This window comes from Triticum dicoccoides, chromosome 1B (genome assembly GCF_002162155.2).
Source record: "Triticum dicoccoides isolate Atlit2015 ecotype Zavitan chromosome 1B, WEW_v2.0, whole genome shotgun sequence".
NCBI lineage: Eukaryota > Viridiplantae > Streptophyta > Magnoliopsida > Poales > Poaceae > Triticum > Triticum dicoccoides.
The window spans coordinates 452,980,492-452,990,952 of NC_041381.1; the positions used below are offsets into that span (position 1 = coordinate 452,980,492).

General features: G+C 49.7%; 1 protein-coding gene across 1 annotated transcript; it reads left to right on the forward strand.

Moving 5' to 3' along the window:
* The first annotated feature begins 5,418 nt into the window (after positions 1-5,418).
* On the forward strand, positions 5,419-9,743 carry LOC119306763 (beta-glucosidase 22-like). Its single transcript, XM_037582900.1, has 12 exons — positions 5,419-5,619; positions 5,760-5,823; positions 6,442-6,500; positions 6,897-6,972; positions 7,077-7,148; positions 7,231-7,318; positions 7,422-7,793; positions 8,019-8,239; positions 8,338-8,366; positions 8,466-8,568; positions 9,075-9,165; positions 9,282-9,743. Exons 1-12 carry the CDS (start codon positions 5,452-5,454, stop codon positions 9,511-9,513), a joined length of 1,575 nt encoding a protein of 524 aa, XP_037438797.1. The 5' UTR covers positions 5,419-5,451; the 3' UTR covers positions 9,514-9,743.
* Positions 9,744-10,461: the final 718 nt, after the last annotated feature.

The window sequence follows — 10,461 nt, forward strand, 5'->3', positions numbered from 1 at the left end:
TGTGGGTGGGCAGCGCGCTGTCGCGCCGCGTTCCCCTATGTCTGTGCGCGGTCCTGGTAGCGGCGGGGTGCGGCTCCACAAGAAGCCGGCGGGCCGCAAGACTCCTCAGGTGATGCCTGTGAGCCCACTATTGGTCCGTGCGGGCACGCCTGTCTCGCTCCGGCCGGTGGTGATGGCGCTGGCCTCCCCGGAGGGTCCGGTCGGTGGTCCGGCGCCAGCGGCCCCCCCTCCTCCTTCGGACGCGCTGCGGGCGGAGGTGTCCAAGGCGGCGCCCATCTCCACGGCCAAACGCTCCAAGGCGGTGGTGACGACCCCGGTGGCTCAAGAGCGGGTGAGTGCTCGTGCGAAGGGCGCCAAGGGCACCCTTCCTGCTCTTCAGCGTGCTCAGCTTTTGGTGGCTCAGAAGAACATGGAGATCGAAGGTAACCCCATACCCCGTTTTACGATTTTTGATGATTATTCAGATGAGCGCCTCGGGGGTATTTTAGCGGATAGTGGGGTAGATTTGTCTGATGAGGGGGAGGCGCGTGAGCTCCTATCTCTCATTTGGGCTAAAGAAATTGTGCAAGCCGCGCTGGCCCAGGCAGCGGCGGCCCGCATTGCGCCGGCAGCAGAAGAAGCAGGGGCTTCTCTGTTGCCTGTTGCGCGGCCCGATCGGGTGGACACACCAGCAGGGGCTGCGCCGTCCCCCTCAGCCCGTGGTCCTGTCAAGACACGGCGCGTGGCCAAAGCGGTTACTGCCCGCGGTATCCGCCTCCGCAACTGCATAATCTAATGCGTTTCATTTTCTGGAACATCCGAGGCTTCGGCCACGTTGGGAGGCGGACCCAGCTAAAAGAATTCATTCGCGTTGAGGATATCGATGTCGTTGGCTTGCAGGAAACCATTAAAACTGAATTCTCTCACCGAGACCTGCTAGCCATCGATCCTCTCGAGCGCTTTGTATGGCACTGGGTGTCTGCGGTGGGTCACTCGGGGGGCCTACTTCTTGGGGTCGGCTTCATTTGTTGCGAGGTGGTGGCGTGGGATGCCGGTCGTTTCTTCGTGTCGGCACACGTTCGCCATCGTGCAACCCTCCGCGAATGGGAGGTTATCATTGTGTACGGCCCGGCTGATCACTCGCTCTCTCAGGAGTTCTTGGGGGAACTACAGGAGAAGGTTGCGGCCTTAGGTGTGCGCAACCTGCCGCTGATCGTTGGGGGGGATTTCAATTTAATCCGTTCGGGAGCGGACAAGAACAACAGGATCATTAACTGGACAAGGGTGTCCATGTTTAATAACGCGATCGCGTCTATGGCCCTTAGGGAAGTGGCCCGCGTAGGCGCTCGATACACTTGGACAAACAAGCAGTTGACACCAGTTCGGTCAGTGCTTGACTGAGTGTTCATGTCTGCGGAGTGGGAAATGTTGTTTCCCATGTGCTCTCTACACGCTGAAACGAGGATCGGGTCGGATCACGTCCCTCTGATCCTCTCCTCGGGGGAGGATAGGTTAAAACGAAGCCCCCGATTTTTCTTTGAGACTGCGTGGTTTGAGCACCCGGAGTTCGAGCAACTCTTCCTCTCCAAATGGGAGACTTGTGTTGCACGGATCGGGTACACGTGTGGGCCCATGGAATTCTGGATTGCCGCAGGGGCGGGGATGCGTGCGGCTCTAAAAGGCTAGGGGGCCAACCAGGGTCGTGAGGATAAGTTGCTCCGTGCGCGTTTGGTCGCGGACCTTGCCCGTATGGATGCAGCTACGGACTCTCAGGTCTTCTCGGAGCAAGACTGGGCCCAGCGCTACGCTGTTGAGGCCCAAGTAGAGGCTCTCTTACGGGCTGAGGAGGAGTATTGGCGTAGGCGCGGAGGAATCAAGTGGACGCTCAAGGGGGACGCGAACACACAATATTTCCACGCCTATGCTAACGGCCGGCGTCGTAAATGCACCATCCTAAGACTGCAATCTGAGCAGGGGCTCCTTTTGCGTCAACAGGATATTGTTCGACATATTTACGACTTTTACATTCAGTTGATGGGCTCCAGGGAGGAGGCCCGGGCTCGGCTGCGGTCGGATGTTTGGGACCCCGCGCTGCGGGTCTCGGTCGAGGAGAATGAAGGCTTGGGCCTCGCCTTCCTTCCCCAGGAGATCGACCAGGCCGTCCTTGGGATGCGCTCTGACACCGCTCCGGGTCCGGATGGGTGGCCGGTGGCGATGTTCAAAAGGTTTTGGCAAGTGCTCAAGGGACCTATTTTCGAAGTTTGTAATGGGTTTATGCGTGGTACAGTAGACATCTCCCGCCTTAACTTTGGGGTTCTCTCTCTTATTCCCAAAGTCCAGGGCGTGAACAACATTAGACTCTTCCGCCCTATAGCACTTATCAATGTCCCGTTTAAGATTTGTTCTAAAGCTTGTTCTACGCGCTTATCTCCGGTAGCTCATCGTATTATTAGTAGGAATCAGTCGGCTTTTATTCGTGGTCGCAACATTTTGGAGGGACCGTTGGCCCTCCAAGAAATCGTTCACTCGCTCAAACGCTCTCGCCAGCCGGCGATTCTTTTAAAATTAGATTTTGAGAAGGCGTATGATCGAGTGAACTGGGAGTTCCTCCGACAAACCCTTTTGGATCGAGGATTTTCGTCGGTTTGGGTCCACCGTATGATGCAATTGGTCTCGGGAGGCCAAACGGCGATCGCGGTCAATGGAGAAGTAGGGAACTTATTCCGCAACAAGCGTGGGCTGCGTCAAGGGGACCCAGCCTCACCGTTGCTTTTCAACTTTGTGGCAGACGCCCTGGGCGCCATGCTCGACAAAGCTCGCGCAGCTGGCCACATTAGGGGAGTGGTCGGAAACCTGATCCCAGGAGGCGTGTCACACTTGCAGTATGCGGATGACACTCTTCTCCTTTTTGAACCGGACGCCCACAGTATCGCACGGTTAAGGCCATCTTGCTGTGTTTTGAACTCATGTCCGGGCTAAAAATTAACTTCCAAAAGTGTGAAGTGGTGTCCATAGGGATGGACGCGGCCGAAAGTGAACGGGTGGCCAACTTGCTTAATTGCAAACTTGGGAAGTTTCCGTTTACCTACCTCGGCCTCCCAATCACAAAGAAGAAATGCACGATTGCCGATTGGGAGCCTCTCACCACTAAGGTGGCAGACCGGGTATGTCCGTGGAGAGGTCGATTTATGTCTTCAGGGGCAAGACTAATCCTTTCCAACTCCAGCCTCTCATCCCTACCTATGTTTGCCATGGGTATGTTCTTGTTGGCTGATGGGGTCCACACGAAAATGGACACCCCGCGGGCACGTTTCTTTTGGGAAGGAGCGGACCCTAAACGGAAATACCACATGGTTAAGTGGCATGCTGTTTGCAGACCTAAAGCCCAGGGGGGCCTCGGGATCATCAACTCTAAGTTGATGAACATAGCGCTTATGTGTAAGTGGATCTGGAAGTTGTCCCAGGGAGGGACCGGCCTCTGGATTGATCTCCTTCGTGCCAAGTATTTCCCTCAAGGGAATTTCTTTGAGGCAACTCCGCAGGGGTCCCCATTCTGGACCTCCATCCAAGCCCTCAAACCATACTTCGCCAGGGGTGCGAGGTTCAGGGTTAATAACGGCCGCTCCACGTGTCTTTGGCACGACGTTTGGACAGGCCAGCAGCCCCTTTGGTCGGAGTTCACCCATCTTTAATCCATTGCGGTTGAGCCCAACCAATTGGTTGCTTCGGCCCTTAGTGCCACTCCGCCCCCAATACACTTCAGAAGGGAGCTTGCAGGACAGGAGCTGGCAGATTGGGATCGCCTCCGGGCTCTGTTAGCAAATGTGCGTCTGTCGGACTCCGCAGACGTGGTCTCCTGGAGACTTTCGGGTTCTGGCAAGTTCACTGTCAAGTCCCTATATCGTGAGTTATGTCGCGGTCATGCGCCTATGGCAGCCACGGGGCTTTGGAAGGCGCGAATCCCACTAAAGATTAAGGTCTTCCTATGGCAACTATGCCAAGATCGCCTTCCTACCTCTATCAATATAGCTAAGCGCAATGGCCCCGCTTCCGGTCCTTGCGCTTTGTGTGTTGTCGCGGAAGATGCTGACCATGCATTCTTCCGGTGTCCTTTGGCGCGCTTTGCTTGGAGTGCGGTCCGTGAGGCCGCTGGGGTGGACTGGGATCCACGCTCACGCTCTGAGCTTGTGTCTCTTTTATCCTCGATCCAGGGATCTCTTCACCGGATCATGTGGACGTGCGCCTCGGCCATGTTATGGGACTTATGGAACATTCGTAACAAGCTTACTATTGAGGGAGTGTTTCCCTCTCACCCCGCTGATGTTATATTCAAATGCATCTTATTTTTGCAGCAGTGGGCGCCGCTGGGAAGGCAACAGGACTTTGATCTACACCGACAAGCTATCGCTCGACTTCGCTTCGTCTACTCCGCGTCTTGAGCTCCGTCTCCTCCGTCTGCTGCCTCATAGGGATGGGCAGTCCTTTTGGTGTTGTTTCCCCCCGAGCCTGTGCGCTCGTAAGTTTTGGCTGGTTAAGCCATGTACTGCACTTTATCTTGCCGTCGTGACCTTTGTGGCATGCCTTAGAACTTGGTGACCTCCGTCTGTTTGGATGTTTCGTTTATATACGCTGCCTATGTTGAGGGCTTTATTAATTTAAAGCCGGACGTCCCTGACGTCTATGTTCTATAAAAAAGAAACTGAAATTGGTTTCCATATTTCTAGCCTGTGCAAATGTACATTTTTACGCTGAAAAGTTGTGCATTTATAAATTGCGTGACTACCAAATAACCACTAATAAAGAATATGTGTTCAAGATCGCTTGAAAAAAATTCTTGTACAAAAATATTACACTATTGCATCATGCAGGCGAGTCAAAACAAGAATTGATACAACTAAAAAATGAACACAAGAATTGATAAATTATACATTGATTTTTCTATCTAGGAATATTTTGTTGTTGTTAGAATTATCTAGTGAACTATCAACGTCTAAAATGCTTAATAGATAAAATAAAAAGGTACACTTTATGATGAATCTAATGATTCTTCAGGCGAGTATTATGGATGTTGATATTAATTTTTTCTATAAACTCGATCAAACATGCACATGCTTGACTTAAAAAAAAACTATCATGCACTACATATTTTTGAAACAGAGGAATTATATTTTATAAAGTTACCGTTCTCTCCTCTGGAGCCACTCGTCTTGCTTGCAGGAGCCCCATTTTTTTGCATTTCCCTGCCATGTCCTTGTACAGCCGGCCGCGCAATGTCTGGCAGTTTCGGCACCAGGGGTACCCCAAGCAAGAAGCATCCTCTTCGTGGTTACCAAACACAGCGCGTCGCCATCACCTGCCGTTCGTCGCAACCTAGGAGCTGATAAATACGACATGCGGCCAACAACATAGTACATATAGAGCCAGAGGTTGCCCAGAAGAACTCGAGGCGTCACTCTTGGGCGACGGAGAGATATGAGGGCCATGCCCTGCGCCGTGTCGCTCATCCAGCAGCTGCTGCTGGTGCTGCTGCTCGTCACGCCATGGCGAGGCGGCGGCGCGACGGTGGCTCGAGCTCTCAACTTCACGAGGGTGGACTTCCCCGGGGACTTCGTATTCGGGGCCGGCACGTCGGCCTACCAGGTACGTGCGTGTCAGCTCGGCGTAGCGGCACAGCTTTTTGGTCCTAGCGCCTGTTTCCCGTGATGGAACGGAGCAGCCTTTGCTTTGTTTTTCTCGTCGATTTGATGGGTTTCTTGATTGTTTTTGTGTTGCGGGTTCAGTACGAGGGGGCGACCGACGAAGACGGGAGGAGCCCAAGCATTTGGGACACTTTTACTCATGCAGGTGATGATAATCTCACATCTTATGGGCTCTGTGCATGATCATATTTACATGTAGCTTTATGGCTAAATGAATTTATTTCTCTTTCTTGAGTTTCTTCCATGATCCTGCCTGTGATCGTTGATTGTAATTTCTCCAATTCTGAATGAAAAAGCAGAGCACCTTCTATGTTGGTCAAAAAAATTATTAACAGAAGCAGAACTGTTTTTGCTACTCTTTTGCGTATGATAATTCAGTGCCAGGCACCACCGCATCTGGGATCAAAGAAGATTTTTATCTAGCAGAACTAGTTGCCTGCACATTTTACAAAACATGTGCAGCTTTAGAAAGAACTTTTCAGATGACTGAGGGGCAGAGAATTCAAGCTGGGATAGTGGTAAAAACAAATTCTTTCTTGCCTGAAACATGTGTTGAACAAGGCAGAATTTGGCAGAGAACAGAGCAATTTCCCTAAGCTCCAGCTAAAATCCCCTGCCCCAGAACTTGCTCTATCTCTGGCCTTCCTAAAAAAAAAGCTGCACATGATCGTCCCACCTCTCAACACAACAAAAGTAAAGTACTAACTTTTGCTGATAATGCACGGAACTGACGATAGCGTTGTTGATCTGACCATGACCACAGGGAGGATGCCAGACAAGAGCACCGGCGATTTGGGCGCAGACGGCTACCACAGATACAAGGTCTGCATATGTTCTTCCACCAGTGCACTAGGCTAGCCTAGCTTAGCTTGCATACAAAAGTGGAATCGTCTCTTGAATTTTTCGGATCGACAGCGACGCCTTGCGTTGGTTTCTAGGCGTATGCATCGTTCTGGTTGGAACTCATGTGGCCGTCATCTTCAACCGTTTCTTGTTGCCAAATGGACTATGGTACTACGGCTACAACTTTCGTGAGAACATGTGCAGGCTCATCTCGGAAAAACTGAAAAATGTGCAGAAGAAGATTGTAACTTTGACCATCTGTGCGTGGGATGCTACTATTCGAATTTCACCGTGTCAAATGACGCACCGTTAGGTTTTCCATGCTCGGTTATTTTTTCTCCTACTACTTAAGTGCCCATATACTGCATTTTGTAGGAGGATGTGGAGCTGATGAGCCACACCGGCCTGGAGGCATACCGGTTCTCCATTTCCTGGTCCAGGCTCATTCCAAGTAAGAGCACAGCAGTTGCACCTCATTTGAAATACCAAGATCTGTCACCCTTGCAACCTCCCCTGACCGATGATTTTTATTCCCTCTTCTCTTCATGAACACAGGAGGAAGAGGGCCCGTGAATCCTAAAGGGCTACAGTACTACAACAACCTGATAAATGAGTTGACAAAAAGAGGTAGCAGAAAACATCCATGAATCATGTTGGAGTTCTGCTGAATTCCTTTTTCATGCTCAGATCGTTGCGTTATCTACTGCAGGAATCCAGATACATGTCACCCTGTACCACCTCGATTTTCCTCAGATCCTCGAAGACGAGTACCACGGCTGGCTCAGCCCCAGGGTCGTGTAAGAAGATTTTACTACTGTATTTGGTTACACAAATTATTATTAACTCCGCAAGTAAGAGGGTGTGCATTCTGACGGGTGTTGCATGCATGCACGCATGCAGGGATGACTTCACGGCGTTCGCGGACGCGTGCTTCCGGGAGTTCGGGGACCGGGTGCGGCACTGGACCACCATGGACGAGCCCAACGTGATCGCCATCGCCGCCTACGACAGCGGCGCCTTCCCGCCGTGCCGCTGCTCGGCGCCCTTCGGGATGAACTGCACCACGGGGGACTCCACCGTGGAGCCCTACACCGTGGCGCACCACTCCATCCTGGCGCACGCCTCCGCGGTCAGGCTCTACCGGGACAAGTACCAGGCCACGCAGGGGGGCGTCGTCGGCATGAACATCTACAGCTTCTGGAACTACCCGTTCTCCCCCACCCCCGCCGACGTCGCCGCCACGCAGAGGTCGCTCGACTTCATGGTTGGCTGGTGAGATCATCTTCTCGACGACAGCCGTATATTTTCTATCAGTACTCCCTCCGTCCGGAAATACTTGTTACTGAAGTAGATGTATGTAGATGTATTTTAGTCCTAGATACATTTCTTTTCATCCATTTTGATGACAAGTATTTCCGGACGGAGGGAGTACTGTATAAGCGTGAGTTTCTATCTGAGAATATATAACACGTTTTTTTATTGGGCCTTCTTGTTCAGGATCTTGGACCCCTTGGTGAAAGGAGACTACCCTGAGATCATGAAGAAGAAGGCCGGGTCACGGATTCCGTCCTTCACCAAAGAGCAGTCGGAGCTCATCCGTGGGGCCATCGACTTCGTCGGCATCAACCACTACACGTCGGTGTACGTCAGCGATGGGAAGAGCGGCGCCGACGCGAGCCTCCGGGACTACAACGCCGACATGTCTGCTACATTCAGAAGTAAGTCTAGATTTATTTATTTTTGGATCAAGAAACAATCTGGGGAAAATGAAATGAAGGCATCGTTTGTTTGTTTGTTTGTTTGTTTTGTGTTTCAGTGTCAAGGAATGATAGCGGTACTGGTCAGGTACTTTTGCTACTCTTTTCTTTCATTTGTACCTTTTCTTTAGATGAATTTGTGGTAAAACCAATCAAATTGACCTTTACCTTTCCATTATTGGTACAGTTCATCCCTATCAACATGCCCAATGATCCACAAGGGCTGCAATGTATGCTCCAGTACCTCACGGACACATACCAGAACATCCCTATCTATGTCCAAGAAAATGGCAAGCCTTCTCATCTTTTGTCTATAATCTTTCTCTTTACAGTATTTTTCATTGTTTTAATTTGAAAGTGGGGCCAATTCAAAGAAGAGGCGCCCTATAAAAATCAGGGTATGCTGCTTGTTGTGGCGTGCACACGGTAATATATCGTATCCCAGATCATGGGCACTGCAGTCTTATGCGTTCTACAATCCTTCGGAAGTGCCTAAAATAATCCAATGATGAAATTCCACATTGCCATGGTTTGCAAAAAAAATACATTGCTGGCAAATTCTGCAAAACTGAGACACTATGTTGCCGCTTCATCACCGAGTTACTCCCTCCGTTCCGAATTACTTGTCGCACATATGGGATGTATCTAGATGTATTTTAGTTCTAGATACATCCATTTCAGCGACGAGTAATTTGGAACGGAGGGAGTACTATGTATCAAGTCAAACATTAACTTTTTCGGTGTTTCCACTGATCACAAACTTTCTGGCCTATTCTTCCACGGTATCATATTTCAGGCTATGGGCAGTTCTTCATCGACTCGGTCAATGATCATAACAGAGTGGAGTACTTAAGTGGGTACATCGGCAGCACACTCACTGCACTCAAGTGAGTGCTGTTCTGTATATCACTGAAGATGAATATTTTGTCTCAACTTATCGGTGTTACTAGTAGAGTTTTAGCCATTGGGTTCACAAGGGGAACACTTAAAATCGTTATTGCAGGAATGGATCCAACGTGAAGGGCTACTTTGTTTGGTCATTCCTGGATGTGTTCGAGTTTATGGCGGGCTATTATTCGCGATACGGACTGCACCACGTTGATTTTCAGAATCCTGAGTTGCCAAGGCAGCCAAAGCTCTCTGCTAAGTGGTACTCCAAGTTCTTAAAGAGTGAAATTGGGATAAACATAGAGAACATGGTTAGTCCTGACACGAGGTCACATGCTCAACAATGAGGCTAACTAGCAGTGCATAGAGATATTCAGGTCGGGGGGGCTGGAGAAACAAGAAAAAGTCCAGATGGTTGCTTATAATTTTTCTTGTCGGTTTGGAAAGATGGAATTTTATTCGTCCTCTAATAGTTGATGGTGGATCACCATCATGTGTTTTTCTGATGAGAAATAGGTTTGTACCCTTATGTTCTTGGTGTCATGACTAATTACGTTTTGGTAATCAGATATAAATAAAGCAGACCATACTTAAGCATGTGAGGGTTTTTTTTTTGCGAGAAAACCATTTGAGTTATTGTCTTTGAAGTTTGAAGTAAAAAATGGTGACAGTTTCCAATGCTTGTCTTCAAGTGCCAAAGTGTCTTTGTGCCAAATTGCCAAAAAAAAGTGCCAAAGTGCCTTTGTGCAGAAGCGATGCATCCATGATAACTTCATGCATGTGCAAGACCTGATTAAGGACCTCAATCGCACGAAGAGTCTAGGGCTATTCTTCAAATTAGACGTCTCTAGCCCTTCCCTCAAATCCCTTTAACTCGTGAAAAATATATTTTGAGAAGTTAAAATCTATCTGGCTCTTCCCTCAAAACCGTTAACTCGTCAAAAGATTGGGGGAAAACTCCTCAAACCATATGATGACCCTACCAAAAAATTGGTTGGCCCATTGGATTTGGTCATTGCTTGGATTGGTGGCAAATATTTGGCGTGCCCAGCTCGCCCAGGTAGCTCCCATCTAAATTTGAGTGAAGTTTGTTTTAAACTCTGAACTCATATGGCTCGTCAGAATCAAACCTCAATCTCTTAATCCCCAAAATCGACGTCATGTACTCATTGATCCTGATCAATTTCGACATTGGAGCTGTTTGGCGTATCGGGATAAGGTCCATCCTGGCGGGGATTAAGATATATTCTCACCGACACCCATACCCCCACATGTCATATCCATCTTCTTCCACA

Coding starts and splice junctions, on each gene's coding strand:
- LOC119306763 (XM_037582900.1), top strand. CDS start 5,452: ATGAGGGCCATGCCCTGCGCCGTGTCGCTCATCCAGCAGCTGCTGCTG. Junction 5,824..6,441: donor GGACACTTTTACTCATGCAG/GTGATGATAATC, acceptor CCATGACCACAG/GGAGGATGCCAGACAAGAGC. Junction 7,794..8,018: donor CTCGACTTCATGGTTGGCTG/GTGAGATCATCT, acceptor CTTCTTGTTCAG/GATCTTGGACCCCTTGGTGA.